Source organism: Vulpes vulpes, chromosome 9 (genome assembly GCF_048418805.1).
Source record: "Vulpes vulpes isolate BD-2025 chromosome 9, VulVul3, whole genome shotgun sequence".
NCBI lineage: Eukaryota > Metazoa > Chordata > Mammalia > Carnivora > Canidae > Vulpes > Vulpes vulpes.
The window spans coordinates 48,913,852-48,926,281 of record NC_132788.1 but is presented as its reverse complement, the minus strand read 5'-3'; the positions used below and the strand labels follow the sequence as shown (position 1 = coordinate 48,926,281).

Genomic DNA, 12,430 nt, shown 5'->3' with positions numbered 1-12,430 from the left:
TTTCTTAAAACAGCTGTTTTTTTTTTTTTTGACCAGTAAAATTGAAATCTAAATGTACTATGTACCCAAAATGTATAAATTTTGAGAAGCTTCAGGCAAATCTCTTGTTGATTGTATGTATTTTGTGTTTATTGTAATTGTATTTGTTTTTTTGTATCTGTGTATGCACTGTGTGTATACCTTATAGACTTACAACCTACACATCTCCTTAAAAAAATGTTGGCCAAATGTGGCAATAAGATTCCAAAATACTTTTTATTCCAGTGTACCCTAGGATCATGTTACATTTTATGTAAATTATATAGCTGATATGAAAGGAAAAATGTCATACGAGTTGTTGCTGCAGTCCTATCTTTGTATATGTAAGAAACCAACTAGTTCCAAGGTGGTGATAGAATAAACTGAAAGCTGATTTTTCAGAAACACTCCTACACTCTTAAAAATTGTAATCAGTTACTAAAATGTGGTAATCATAAAGCATTATTCTGAAAATATTAAAATGTAATTTTTACTACTGAATACTTTTTTTTAACATCAAGAAGACTATGCAAGAATTCTAGCATTCAATTGGGAAGATTTCTTCAAATTAGAGATTACTGAGATATTTAGGTATCAATTTGAAAAAAAGCATTCCAGTTTTTTAGATTTTTTTATAGGTAACTAAAGTGTGCTGAAAGTTTTATACACTGCACAGTGATAGAGTGGTCTTTGCCTTAGATATAAACATCTTCATCTTGATAGCTCAAAAGGTGTAATTTTTCTGCCTTCTTGTTTTGCACAAAGAAAAATTTATAAATTTCCTGGAAGTCTTATTCACACTTCTTATGTTGTGGGTATGGATTATGTTAATCTACTGCACACAGTTGTTACTTTAAGTAAGGGTTGAGTGACAGCTTCTGGACATTCACATTTCTTTCCTTTCTTTCTGCAGGACATGAAAGCTAAAAAAGAAAACACCTCAAGAGCTTTTGGTTTTATTTTTTTGGTTTTTGTTTTTTGTTTTTTTTTTTTTTAAAAAGTTGATAAACTGTGCATACTTCATTCACAACAGATTTTCTATACATTCTTACATTTAAACAGAAGTACACAGTTACTGTTAAAGATGCAGTATTATCTATCAAATATTTGCTTTATTACTGCGTTTTGTAAATTTGTTTGTCAGGATAAACTTGATGTGTTAGGAATTAAACATGTACATTTAGGTGCCAATTATGATTGTTAACCATATGTAATTTATTAAGTATGTTCAGAGTTTATCTCAGACTGTTACAGAAAAGAAGCAATATTTTTAAGTGAAGTTCTAAATTAGTGAAATCGTAAATAACAAAAATTAATTTGAATTCCTCTTAAAGTTTTTAGGCCAAAGGTAGCATGTAGGAAATTAACTTTTAAATGGGTATTGTGGTAGAATACAAATGTATATTTTTACTGTTATTGTAATAGCATCTCTGATGGAATTTTTAGGTGATATACTGCATCCTTAATTGTAATTGAGTGTAGCAACACTCATGTATCATGTGTAGAAATTAACACTTGCAGTTAACTGCTTAAAAAAAAAAAACTGGAACAAATTGTCAGTGCTAAGTAAGATTCCATTAACCTTATTTTAAAAAGGACTGGCCATTTATAACAAACTAGCAATTTTTATTTTTCTCAATGAGCAGGATCTGGAACTCCTAAGCCATCTACTCCTACACCAACCCCTTCATCGACCCCACACCCTCCTGATGCTCAGAGCTCAACTCCTATTACCCCTTCAGCCACCCCTACTCCCCAAGACTCAGGCTTCACCCCTCAGCCCACTTTGTTAACTCAGTTTGCTCAGCAGCAAAGGTCTCTGAGCCAGGCAATGCCTGTAACGACCATTCCTCTTTCCACCATGGTAACATCCATAACTACAGGAACCACGGCCACCCAGGTCATGGCAAACTCTGCTGGACTTAACTTCATCAATGTAGTGGGCTCTGTTTGGTAAGTTTGCATTAATGCCCTGGTTTTGTTTCTTTGCTTTGTTTTTTTTGTTGTTGTTGTTTGTTTTCTTTTAAGATATTCACTGTGATGTAAAGAAATTTTTGTGAAATTAACAAATGCATTATTTCTGAAACTGAAAAATAGTTTACATGTGGATAGAAACTATCTCAACAAATCTGTTTTAGTTTTAGGTAATACATGTATTACATGCACTAACCTAATATTACACATTGACAGCAGCATAGATTTTCCTGTTTATCCTCAGCATTGCCATCTTTTAATCCCTTGATTAATGCTTTTTATTCTTTCAAATTATCTTTTCAACCTTGGTAAATATACAGTACTTAATTTTAGATAATCTTGCTGTAACTGTCTAGCATAAAAATGAAACAGAACCCCAAAACTGATGTTTAAAACCAAAATACCTAATTGTGTTTGTGTAGTAGTTTGTTTTTTAATCCAAGGAATTATTATGTGACTGTAGTTTTTCTTTTGTAGTACAGGTTTAATACTTTATCTTATTCTTCTACAGTGGAGCTCAGGCTTTGATGAGTGGTTCAAATCCTATGCTGGGCTGTAACACTGGTGCCATAACTCCTGCAGGAATAAACCTGAGTGGCCTTCTACCCTCAGGAGGTCTGCTACCAAATGCATTGCCCAGTGCAATGCAGGCAGCTTCTCAAGCAGGTCAGAATATTGGAAATCATAATCTCTAAAAAATTAAAGTATATGCTAGTATAAAAATGTCATTTTAAGCATATTATATGCGCTTAACATCCTTATTTCTTGAAGCATTATGTCACAGGTATTTCATTTATAAAACCCTTGAAGTTCCAATATTTGAATTAAAAAAGCATTTAGCAATTAACTTCTATGAAGAAACTTGGTAAGTTTCTGCAAATTATATCTGCCTTCCAAACATAATAAATTAATTTTGATAGCCTTATTGTCAGTGTAGCCCTATTCCAGGTTAAAGAAATACATTTTGGAAACAGGTTGTATAAGAAAGGTAATATAGAATGGCAGTAAAAGGACTAGGCTCTGGAGCCAGACTGCTTGAGTTTGAATCACAGTTGTGCAACTTACTGAACAGTATAATCATGGGAAAGTCACCTCACTTTCCTTGTCCGTTAGATAGGGAATAATAATAATGCTTTGCCTCATAGTTGTGAAGATTGAGTAAACATAAATGATGTACTTTAAATTGAGACGTAATAAGCATTCAAAAAAATTTGCTGTCCTCATCATAATTAGTAATAGTTTTAGTGCAATAGTTATTCCCTACATATATTACTACATATATTGGAGAAGAGTTACAATATTACTATATATATTGGGGAAGAGTTCTAATAACTTACACAACTTTTTAATGCTGTTTAAAATAATGTTTTATAACATCTTGGATAATTGTTTTCCTGAGAAAATAATTAGCAGGGGAACAAACTTAGGATAGAAAAATTTATCAAAAAATTTGAGTTACGAGAGGTCAAACCCAAAGAGTATAATTTAAACATGTAACATATTGCTGTGATTTCCTAAATCTGATGATCTCAATTTTAATAAAAGTTAGTGACAGAAGCCCTGGAAAACGGAATCAAGTGTTGAATTTAGGATGCTTGCTTATATTTACATATACCTCTACTAGTTAGTTGCATATGGCTCCAGATGTTCAGTGTGGGGCCCAAAAGAAGTCACTTATTTTTTCTCCCTAGCCTCAGTTTCATCTGCTCAAAAATGGGAGTAAAAATATCTTAACTTCAGATGGTACTTAGGAGACATTAATGAAGTGATTTGGAAGTGCCTTTGGTAAGCTACAAGCATTATATAGATGTCATCCATTTTTAAAGGGAGTTATAGCGTTCCATGAGAACTTTTCCTGAAAGGGATAAATCAGTACTGTAATTTTAGTGTGTTTATGCTTTTTTATTTTCTTTCACAAGGCTTTGATATCATCACCTGTAAAAGTTCTTTTTATCCTTTTTTTATTGAACTATATGCTTAGAGGACCAGATACATTTTAATTAGTGTTCAGATCGGTATATTTTGTTTATGTGGACTTTGAGGCCATGGTCAGCAAAGTGCAAGAATGGTTATCTTTTTTAAAGGTTTGTCTTAAAAAAAAAAAAGCAAGAGGAAGAATATGCCAGAGAGGCCATATGTGGCCCACAGGGCCTACTGAAAAAGTTTGCCAATCCTTACATTATGATGCACTCTAAAGATTTTGGGGATTACGTTCAGAAATAATAGCAATGTTTCCTGACTTTCAGTTTTGACCCTGAAGCACAAAATTCAGTGTTTTTTTAAATATTATTAATATTACAATTTTGTACTTGAAAAAATAGCAAACAGTACATGGATTCTTGGAGATGATTCTTATTGTATGCTCCTTAACCTTTGAGAAATTTAAATAGATGTCACTACCTGAAATATGTTTTCACAACAATGTAGTTTTATTACTTTCATGGTGTCTGCATACTTCGTGATTTCTTTCTCTAGCCAAAAATCAAAATAGTGATAAAAGAGGTTATCATTTCTGAAATAATAGAATACAGGCATACCTTGCTTTATTGCACTTTGAAGGTACTGCATTTTCTTCGACGAATTGAAGATTTGTGGCAACCCTGCATGAAGCAAGGCATCAATAGATGCCATTTTTCCAATAGCTTTTCCTCATTTCATATCTCTGGGTCACATTTTGGCAATTCTTGTAGTATTTCAAATCTTCTCATTATTATTACATTTGTTATAGTTCTCTGCAATAGTGATTGTAACTCATTGAAAATTCAGTTGATTTTTTTTTAAGGTTTTTTATTTATTCATGAAAGAGAAAGACAGAGAGAGAGAGGGGGGCAGAGGCAGAGACATAGGCAGAGGGAGAAGCAGGCTCCATGCAGGGAGCCCGACGTGGGACTCGATCCAGGGTCTCCAGGACCTGGCCCTGGGGTGAAGGCAGAGCTAAACCACTGAGCCACCCGGGCTGCCCCAGTTGATGTATTTTTTAACAAGATATTTTAATTAAGGTTTATACATTTTGTTTTTAGACATAATGGTAATGCACACATAATAGACAACAGTATAATATAAACATATTCACTGGGAAATCAAAAAATTCATTTGACTTGCTTTATTGTAATATTCACTTTATTGCTGTGGTCTGGAACCCACAATACCTCTGAGGTATGCCTATAAAATGCACATCTGGTGCACCACATCTTTGAGTAAGATTAGTGTTAAAATAGGTACTGATGATTTTTTTTTATCTTAAAGCTATAGAAAAAATAAACACATCTATGCAAAAAGTACTTAAAATATATTTATATATGCTAAAATATAAAATATTTTGAAGCATAATAAAATTTTAATTCTCTGTTATAATCATGAGTTTTATTTAACAGGTGTTCCTTTTGGATTAAAAAATACTTCAAGTCTCAGGCCTTTAAATCTACTCCAGGTAATGAGAAATACTGCTTTTGATTGAAGTTTTTATGCTTGGTATCTTTTTTAATGATGTATATCTGATCATAGATATAAGCACTTGAAATTTTGAAGTCTGTTCAAAATCTTCTAAGGATGTGGTTCATTATTACTTCCTTTGTGTGATCACATGGAAGGTGAATAAGGAGAAGAATTTGTATCCTATATACCGCACTCATTAGCTCGAGCACCCTGCCTAACCAAGCACTGGCTGCTCCAATGGGGAGAATTGACAACTACAAAGGACTACACTTGCCTACAATAGCAGTGATAAATATACTTAGAAAAGAATTCCTCTTTCAATAGACATTTAATGTATACATGGTATGTAATACTCTTTGCTTAAATATTTTAAAAATAGGTAGGTGTTCTTTTCCTAAGAGAATATGATTTCTCAACAGAATGCCACGTACCTAGTCATTCAATAAATGTCAGATTATAGTTTTTGTCTAATGATGTATCTTTACTTATGTGTTATCAGTGTCAACATACAAAAAGAGATTGGAAGTGGGAAATTTAGTACATTTTGTGAACTGGCAATATTCTGGGTGTTATGCTAGGTCCTTTAATTTAAGGATGAAATCCGGTATGAAGCTGCCTATTTGGAAAATGGGTGGTATTGTCTACAGAGAACTTTAAGAAAAAGGTAGATGTAAAAAAAAAAAAAAAAAAAAAAAAAAAAAAGGTAGACGTGAATGTCTGGACACAAAATGGCAGAGCTTTGGATTATTGGGAAAAAGCAGTAGTACCAGACTGATCAACCTGGTTTCAGGAGTAACAAACTAGGAAATGTATTTTAAGCCAAAACTTAAACATTTCTTATACAAGATGTAAACAGTATCTATACTTAATAGAATGTAATCACAGAATAGTCCACTTATAATATGGATAGACCACAGGTCACATTGGTTTATTTAGCCAACTTTTCTGCAGATTGCTGTTGGAAAAGAGTGGAATTCTTAATAGCACTAATCATAAGGCTACCTTATAAATTATATTTTGCTACACTTATTATCTAACTGATTGAGGAAGGAACAGTTGACCTCTGCTAAGTCCAAATTTGCCTAACAATGAGGTTTAGAGATACTGACCTAAGAACACTTATTTACTTATTTGTTTGTTTTTTTGTTTGTTTATGGCTATGCAGAGTTCTGTAGTTGGGTATTTATTTGCTTGGACTTTCTCTTAAAGTTTTCAAAGTGCTTATACAGTAGTCCCCCATTATTTGCGGAGGATACATTTCAAGATACTCAGGAGATGCCTAAAACATGGATGGTACCAAAACCCTCTATAACATACTGTTTTTTCCTCTGCGTACATACTGTTAACCTTAAAAATAAAATTGTCAGTTATTTTACCAGCAAAGTAGATTTATTTGGGAATTTCAGAGAATTGCTATTTGGGCCAAGCGAGCTATGACAAAACCATAGGCAAGTTCAACAAAAAGAAGAGAAGAATATTTTCCTATAATAAAGTATAATTTGTGAATTAGACACAGTAAGAGATTAACAATGATTAATAAAGTAGAACACTGATAACTACACTGTAATAAAAGTTATGTTAATATGATCTCTCTTTCAAAATATCTTTTGTACTGTACTCACCCTTCTCTTGATGTGAGTTGATAAAATGTGTACGTGATAAGATGATGTGAGGTGGATGACGTAAACATTGTGACATAACATTAGCTACTCTTGACCTGACTGTGTCAGGGGGATCATCTGCTTCTGAGCTGACTATAGTAATTGAAACCAGAGAAAGCAAAACCATGCATGAAGGGAGATTACTATAACTTAAACCCATATAGAATAAATGGAAAAGCCATTTATTTTCTGATGCATTTAGAAACCAAAGTTTCAATTTTTAACATGGAGCTTTCTGGGTGCTTTAAAAAGTTTTGGGTTTTTTTTGTTTGTTTGTTTGTTTGTTTGTTTTTTAAGTAATTTAGGTACAGAATGACAGAGCAGCAAGTAGTACCCTTAAATTAAACATATGGATAGCTACTCTACTTCCGTTACAGCATTGGAATTCCTTGCTGTGTTATATAAAAACCCATGCATTTCGGGTCTTTGTAAAGCTGTGTAAAGCTGGAACAAATTAAATAAGTTTTCTTAATTGTATCTGACTATCGTTAGTTTCTTTGGGGATGTCTGGGTTGCTCAGTGGTTGAGCATCTGCTTTCGTCTCAGTGTGTGATCCCAGGATCTTGGGATGGAGTCCCGCATCAGGCTCCTTTCAGGGAGCCTGCTCTTCCCTCTGCCTGTGCCTCTGCCTGTGTCTCTCATGAATAAATAATTTTTTTTAAAAAATGCTATTTTGTATTTATTGATGTGTAAGAAAAGTTTAAATAAAAGCTGTATGTACATTTGGATAGCTAACTATTAAGCAAAAAGATATATGTTTGGGATTACTTACATATTCGAGAACCCGAAATAATAGCAATTAAGAACTTTTTTTAAGTAAATTTTTTTTAAGGTCATGGATATTGGTTTGGTTTACCTGTGCCTCAATCCACAGAAGAATGTCTGATACATAGTGAATATTCTAAAAGTATTTATGGAATAAAGAAATTTCTAAAATGTGAGATGGGTTAATTAACTCTTCTTTAATAGCTTCCAGGTGGCTCACTCATTTTTAACACTCTGCAGCAGCAGCAGCAACAGCAGCTCTCTCAATTTACACCACAGCAGCCTCAGCAACCCACAACTTCTAGTCCTCAACAACCAGGGGAGCAGGTATGTGCTTTCCAGCTCCCTGCCTGCTTTACCTTATAGAATTGTAACTTTTTTTCATATGTTTAAAGTATATTTGACACGGTTTTAGTTTGTTCATACAGGTAGTAGTTCCTGTTCTGCTTTTATTAACAGTAGTAGTGATCAATTATTGGGTGCCTATTTCAAATTCTTTTTCTGCCCTTATAGCCTATGTATTTTTTTGTCCAGTTATTATCCTTCTGTTTGCCGTGTTCTGTGTCTTTTGGAATAGAGAGGTCCTTACTATTATTAAGCTTAGGGGAGAGGGAAGATTGACAAAAATATTTGTAGGTTGTTAAACAGAATAAAATTGAAAAAGAACTGCAGTAAAGTAGAAGGAACTACAACTTTTTCTGAATCTTTGTTATACTTTGGAATCATTCAGGAACTAAAAATACTTGTTCTCAGGTCCCAACCGAAGTTTCTCTTAGCTCACAAAGATTCCCCAGGTAAGTGTTGGTTGGGTACAGCTCATCCGCCAGTAGTTTCTCAGGAAGGGCACATTCAAAACTATTTTGTTTATTCTTTAACATATGAAGGATTACTTAGCTAGGTATAAAATTGATTTGTACTTTTATTAATTGTGTAAAGTATACATATAATTTGTTATCTTCATCATTTTAAGTGTGCATTTTAAATCATGTTACATATATTCATATTGTTAGGCATCCAATCTCCAGAGCATTTGCATCTTGCAAAACTGAAATTGTGTACCCATTAATTACTGTACCCAGTAATTCCCTACCTATTTCCCTCTCCTCCTAGCCCTGACAACTATCATTCCGCTTTCTATTTCTCTGCATTTGACTACTGTAGGCAATATCTGTCTTTCTCTGACTGGTTTACTTCACTTAGTGTAATGTCTTCAGGTTCATCCATGTTGTAGTGTATGTCAGAATTTCCTTACCTTTTAAGCCTGAATAATATTCCATTGTTTGTGTATTCCACATTTATCTGTACCTCTGTTGATGGACATTTGGATTGCTTCCATCTTTTGGCTATGATAAATAATGCTGCTATGAACATGGGTATACAAACAGCTCTTCCAAATCCCTGCTTTTCTTTTCTTTTTTTTTTGGATAATACCCAGGAGTGAGATCTTCAATTTTTTAAGGGACTTACGTACTGTTTTCTATATAGCTATACTATTTTACATTCTCCTTAGTGGTGTACAGGGTTTCTGTTTCTCAATATCCTGACAAGTTTTGACACTTGTTATTTTCTGGGTCTTTTTTTTAATAGTAACTATTTTCTCCTTGTCTTCTAATAATTGTACACCTTCTCATTTAAATCTGTGATCCATTTCTAGTTAATTTTTGTATAAGGTGTAAGACTTAGGTCAGAGTTCTTTGGCGGGGGGCAAAAGGGATTGTTGTCCAATTGCTGCAGCACTGGTTGTTGAAAAAGCCATCTTTAATCAATTGAGTCTCTTGAACCTTTGGCAAGATGTATTTGCATGGCTCTCTCTGTTTTCTGTTCTCTTCCACTTATCTATGTATTTATCCTTGTGTTGGTACCACACTGTCTTGATTAGTGTCAACTATAGAATAAGTCTTAATATCAGACAATGTGAGTCCTCCTATTTTATTTTTCAAAACTGTTTAGCTGTTCTAGATCTTTTGCTTTTCCAACTAAATTTTAGAATTGTCTATAGAAACAGAGAAAAAAAGAACCTGTCTGGGTTTTTAAGGGAAATGAGTTAAATCTGTAGGTCAGTTTGAGAGTGACTTTACCATCTTTAATATGTGAATATTCCAGTCCATGAACACAGAATGTCTCTACCTAAGCCAAAATCAGCTATTTTTCACCACAAAAATCCTATATATGTTTTGTAGTTTACACATAAGTGTTCTTTCCTTTTTTGGAATTATACATGGGATAGGTACTGTTTTAATTTTCAGGTTTCTGCATGTTCACTGATTTTCACTTGATTTTTGTGGTTGATCTTATAGTCCGCAATCTTACTGAACTTGTTTATTAGTTTTAGGAGCTTTTTTGTAGATTCCTCAATATTTTTGAGTCATGCCATTTGCAGATAAGAACAGGTTTTTTTCTTTGTATCCTTATTAATTTCTTTTTTATTGCTAATTGTAATCATTAGAAATACTAGTGCTATGTTGCTAGTGTTTTAAGCTTTAAAAAATGGTTTTGATAAAGCTTTATAGAAGCCTTAAGGATTATTAATATATCATCAAACAATAAGCCAATACAGAATTAGTTCTAAAAAATTAGGTTTTATTTTCTTGGTTTCAAAATACAACATACTGAGATGCCTGGGCTGGCTTAGGTAATAGAGTGTACAACTCTTTATCGTGGGGTTGTGATTTCAAGCCTCACATTGGGTGTAGAGCTTACTTAAAAGATAAACGCAAAATACCACATACTTATTCTTGCTAATTCTACATAGCTTTAAATATTTTCTTTATTCTTTTTACAAGACCTAATCTGATGTTGGTATTTTACCTCATACAGGAGAAAAAAAAAAATTAACAAATCAAAATTGTTTTTCTTTTTGTATAAGTCATGTATTATTTTTTTATTTAGGGTTCTGAACAAGGTTCAACCAGTCAAGAACAGGCCTTATCTGCTCAGCACGCTGCTGTTATTAACCTTGCTGGAGTAGGAAGTTTTATGCAGTCACAGGCAGCTGGTTGGTATCTTTATACCTTCATATGTTACTAAAAAATAACTGATCATTTAGGGATCTCAGTGTTATTTCTTTTCCTTCTCTTGCAGGCAGTAACAGGAAAAAATACGGTTCTATTTAATGCGTGCACTATTGATTTTGATGGCCCTAAGATTTTTTTTGTTGTTGTTGTTAATTTGACAGTTGATTAAAAGGGTTTTTACTTTCATATAAATAGTAGTTGGGTTTTCCTCACATTACAGTTGGCAGAATTTTATACAATTATCCAGCTTACTACAAAGCTACAAAGCTGTTAAATCTTCAGTTCTCCTGGGTTGAGACTGCCTTTTTCTTGATTCCATAATCTTTTATCTCATTCTGGTAGCTTGCATTTGCATGAATCAAGACTTACTGGTCAGCTTAACTTTTATAACCCACTTTTATCATTTGTTTTATATATATATATGCTAAATGCTCACCACTTCCAGCAGTAAGTGGTGAGCCAAAGAATTACTTTTAATGAAGGTATCTTATCATTTAAAGACAGTAATTATAACTTAATATTTAATTAAAGTCACTAACCACGTGTATAAGTAAGTCATGACAGTTTGAAGATTGAGTGGACGATGTCAACATTTTGAATTATCATTGGACTTACTGTCCTAATCTAAACAACTCCCAGTGTCTGAATTTAGAATAAGCAGGATCTTGCATAATGCCATATTTAGAGCTGGTGAATTTCCAAATATAAATTTGTGATCATGAACCTTTACCACTGGAGTTATAAAATCTACTAAAAAGGCTGTTGTATATTTTAGTGGAAATTCTAGGCTAAAAAGTAATGTTTCTAGCTCTAGACCTGCCAATAATAATTCTTTTGAGTGTGTCATTCAGACCATCTCTGGCCTTTGCCTGGAATTTTTTTCATCTGTATGTTGAGAAGGTTAAAATGATTACTCTGGTCCCCTTCAGCTCGAAAAGAAATGGAATATTGCAGTTTCATTTTACTGCCATTGTTGGCTAGTCTAGTCTGGAACTCATCACAGCATCTTTTGTTTAAAGCGCTTGTCTACCAGTTTTGTCATTATGGTAGAATGGACTTCTCCCACTTTTCCTTACTTCATTGATTATATTTTAAAGCATCATGCTGTTGTTTACATTTTGCCAGAAAACCTTCTCCGCAAAAAGCAAATTTCATTGTAATGCAAGGAGGAGGGATACAGTGCTTTGGTACACAGGCACTCCCTTCCCTTTCATATTCAGGAGGTTCAGTCATCAGTGGTACCCTCAACTAACAGGAGACTATACTAAATTTATCCTGAAATGTCTGTGATTTGATACTTAAGATTAATCATACTGATAACTTTTCTATTATTTCATTTTCTGTGTTGTCCTTTTCTAACCCTGGTAGCCTTCAAACTTTTTGACTGGCCTGCTTTCCCCCTTCTCCTCTCTGTAGTGTTGTCTCAGCTTGGCTCTGGCGAGAACAGACCTGAGCAAAGCCTTCCTCAGCAGAGATTCCAGCTCTCCTCTGCCTTTCAACAGCAGCAGCAACAGATACAAGTAATCCAGCAACTTCACTCTGATTACATTTTTAAAGATACTC

The 12,430-nt window shown here is 33.6% G+C and overlaps 1 protein-coding gene across 50 annotated transcripts in view; it reads left to right on the top strand.

Moving 5' to 3' along the window:
* The window catches only part of SUPT20H (SPT20 homolog, SAGA complex component), a 39,677-nt gene that overhangs the window by 26,028 nt on the left and 1,219 nt on the right, over positions 1–12,430 (top strand). For 18 of the 50 annotated variants that reach the window (XM_072720045.1, XM_072720044.1, XM_025996822.2 and 15 more), the window contains 6 exons: positions 1,665–1,971; positions 2,504–2,658; positions 5,367–5,422; positions 8,058–8,180; positions 10,743–10,848; positions 12,284–12,387. In XM_072720045.1, the coding sequence (XP_072576146.1) occupies positions 1,665–1,971; positions 2,504–2,658; positions 5,367–5,422; positions 8,058–8,180; positions 10,743–10,848; positions 12,284–12,387 (851 nt within the window). The remainder of the gene's footprint in view (positions 1–1,664; positions 1,972–2,503; positions 2,659–5,366; positions 5,423–8,057; positions 8,181–10,742; positions 10,849–12,283; positions 12,388–12,430) is intronic. The other 32 variants (XM_072720062.1, XM_072720061.1, XM_072720059.1 and 29 more) reach the window with 3 other exon arrangements.